Source organism: Hipposideros armiger, unplaced genomic scaffold (assembly GCF_001890085.2).
Source record: "Hipposideros armiger isolate ML-2016 unplaced genomic scaffold, ASM189008v1 scaffold_35, whole genome shotgun sequence".
NCBI lineage: Eukaryota > Metazoa > Chordata > Mammalia > Chiroptera > Hipposideridae > Hipposideros > Hipposideros armiger.
In genome coordinates, this window is record NW_017731385.1 from 332,365 (window position 1) to 335,008 (window position 2,644).

The 2,644-nt window shown below is 43.1% G+C and overlaps 1 protein-coding gene across 1 annotated transcript in view; it reads left to right on the top strand.

Annotated features, from left to right (window-relative positions):
• LOC109380360 (chromodomain-helicase-DNA-binding protein 2-like) overlaps positions 1-2,644 on the top strand; it is a 36,415-nt gene that overhangs the window by 28,371 nt on the left and 5,400 nt on the right. Inside the window, exons 10-12 of the mRNA XM_019637845.1 lie at positions 860-998; positions 1,193-1,343; positions 2,477-2,599. Coding sequence (XP_019493390.1) covers positions 860-998; positions 1,193-1,343; positions 2,477-2,599 — 413 coding nt within the window. The remainder of the gene's footprint in view (positions 1-859; positions 999-1,192; positions 1,344-2,476; positions 2,600-2,644) is intronic.

The following is a 2,644-nucleotide window of genomic DNA, read 5'->3' on the forward strand; positions in this document are numbered from 1 at the left end:
TCACAGCTAGAATGAGGGAGGAGAAGGGAGAGGGTGTAGTTCGTGCAGATTTAAGAATAAATCTCAGGTTTCTGATTTTCAGAGCAGGGCCTTTCCCACTTTGCCACATTGCTTTCCAGCACTCTTCAACCTTGTTGGAATAGCATTTGCAAGTGAAATTCTAGTGAAGTCCCTAAATAATTGTCTGTAATGTTAATGCCATTTCATCGACTTCCATGTTTAAAAAACATGAAAACTTTTCTCAGACTCTGAGCCATCTTTCCCGTTATAGCCAAGTGTCTTTCTCTCATGGATTTCAACTTGGACTCTGGTTTGGGTTGGTTGGGTTTCATTTTTTACCTCTGGGATTTTAATTTGAAACTAGGGCTAGGATAACCTTTCCATGACATCTTTTGTTCCTCATTTCAAATGTGTTATGTTAGGTCTGAACTTAACCTTATACTTCTTAGTAGAGAAGATCATCTTTAAAACACTTTCTTTTAAAAACTGTTAAAGGGATAGAAAAACACAAGAAAAAAGCTTCACTAATACTATTCCTTCAGCAGCTTCTTTTGTTAATTTTATTAATTGTAGAACTGAAGTATAAAACAAACAGGAAGTAATAAAGTTAAAAACACTAACTGATGAAAAAACTAAATTTAAAAAAACTGAATCATTTAGAGGTTTCTTTACAAACAATAATTGAGACAATTTTTTTTGCCTTATAGGTTATATCTTTGAATTAAAATAAGACAGAAGTGTATTTTCAAGGGAGTATGCAGTTAGGGTTTGCTGATAGCTGTTATCTGTGGAACTTCAGAAATTCTTATTTAATGTGAAATTGGTTTATTTTATTTTATTTTATTTTATTTTTACTTAGGGAAAGGACCAGGGAAAAAGAGAGGCCCAACAATCAAGATATCTGGGGTTCAGGTTAATGTGAAATCCATTATACAACATGAAGAAGAGTTTGAAATGCTGCATAAATCTATTCCCGTGGACCCTGAAGAAAAAAAAAAGTAAGTATGTCACGTGCCCGCGCTTGGGTGGTTGTGCCACAGGAAAATAGCCTGGAAGTTACAGTTATGCGTAGTTGTGTGGTGTTTTCATTGTCTCTGCTGTAACACACCATTGTACCTTGGCCATGGTCATTTCTGTTCCTTTCCACATCAGAAAAGCCCCTCCTCCAATGCCCTCCTTGACATCCCTTCAGGTACTGCCTCACGTGTCGCGTCAAAGCTGCGCATTTCGACGTTGAGTGGGGAGTGGAGGATGATTCTCGCCTCTTGCTGGGAATTTATGAACACGGTTATGGGAACTGGGAGCTCATTAAAACGGATCCAGAGCTTAAGTTAACCGACAAAGTAAGTAACCCTGTGACGCTGGAGACTCCTAGATTCGTTCATCTTTTTATATCGATTACTTATTTTTAACTATTTTCCGGGTGGAGGGGGCATCAAATCGGACATTAGTACAATAGTAAACTCCTGGGATTTCTTATCCTTGGAAACGTTACAGCATCTTTAGTGGACTGTGGCACTGTTTCGTAGGTGAAGAGAATAGCCAGGTAATATTTTGGGGAAATTACAGGAGAAATCTTAAAGTTCTGATTTTTATTATAGGTTAGTCTCATTGCAACAAATACCAGGGTAAGATGATTAATAATACAAACATTTCTCGGCCTTAGTTGTTGGCCCTTTGTTTAAAACTGTATGTGAATCAACTGTATTTCACTTCTGCATACAGAGAAGCAATGAGCCACACCTTGGTGTTTTTTGTAATGGAGTTAAAAACCTCGGCTGGTACTTCTCCCACCAAACCTAGCCTCCCACCCTATCCATAATGCAGATCGGGCTACCAGGCAGTAAGGCCGTGCTCAGAGCTGTAAGCAGGGAAAGCTGACTGGCTCAAATTCTAGTGGGATGTGCTTCTGGCAGGGCTTTTCCTGGCACGTCAAACAATGCTCATCCCATGTACGATGCTCTTAAGAGGGTGACAGCACCCTGCCATAAGCACTGAGACCGAATCCAGTGTGGCCTGAGAGGTCCGTCTGTGGTAGCGGGACGGACGCTGTCCTGGCATGGCTCAGTGCTCTCCGGCAATGCTCTAAGAAGCATTTTCAATCTAAAACGAAGCTTTAACCTAGCTCCAGGGATTCCCTGCTCCTGGAAGGAGGAAATCCACGACGGCTGGGATGGTCTAGCAGATGAAGCCAACAAGCCCCTCCTACCTGAGTTGTTCTACCCTGTTAACAGCACAGGTAGGAGCCAGTGGGAGAGCTGGACTTCTCCATCCCATTTTGTAAAACGAGAACGGCTCATGAGGGATGTTCAGTGACTGGGAGCCATGGACATGAGATAGGATCTGAGGCTGTGTCTGTATTTCGGGTGGCTGGGGAGGGAAAGGACTGCTCAGTTCTTTGTCGCCTCTTGTTTATCCTGATCCACTAACCGGGACATGGGTGGTGGCGGGTGCTTTTCTTCCTCTCCTGTTGAAGATTCTGCCTGTGGAGACAGATAAAAAGCCTCAGGGGAAGCAGCTGCAGACCCGAGCAGACTACTTGCTAAAGCTGCTCAGGAAGAGTCTGGAGAAGAAGGGGGCCGTGTCGGGCGGGGAAGAGGTGAGTGCGGTGGGCAGCTGGGCATCCTTCGGGGGTCTGAGGCTC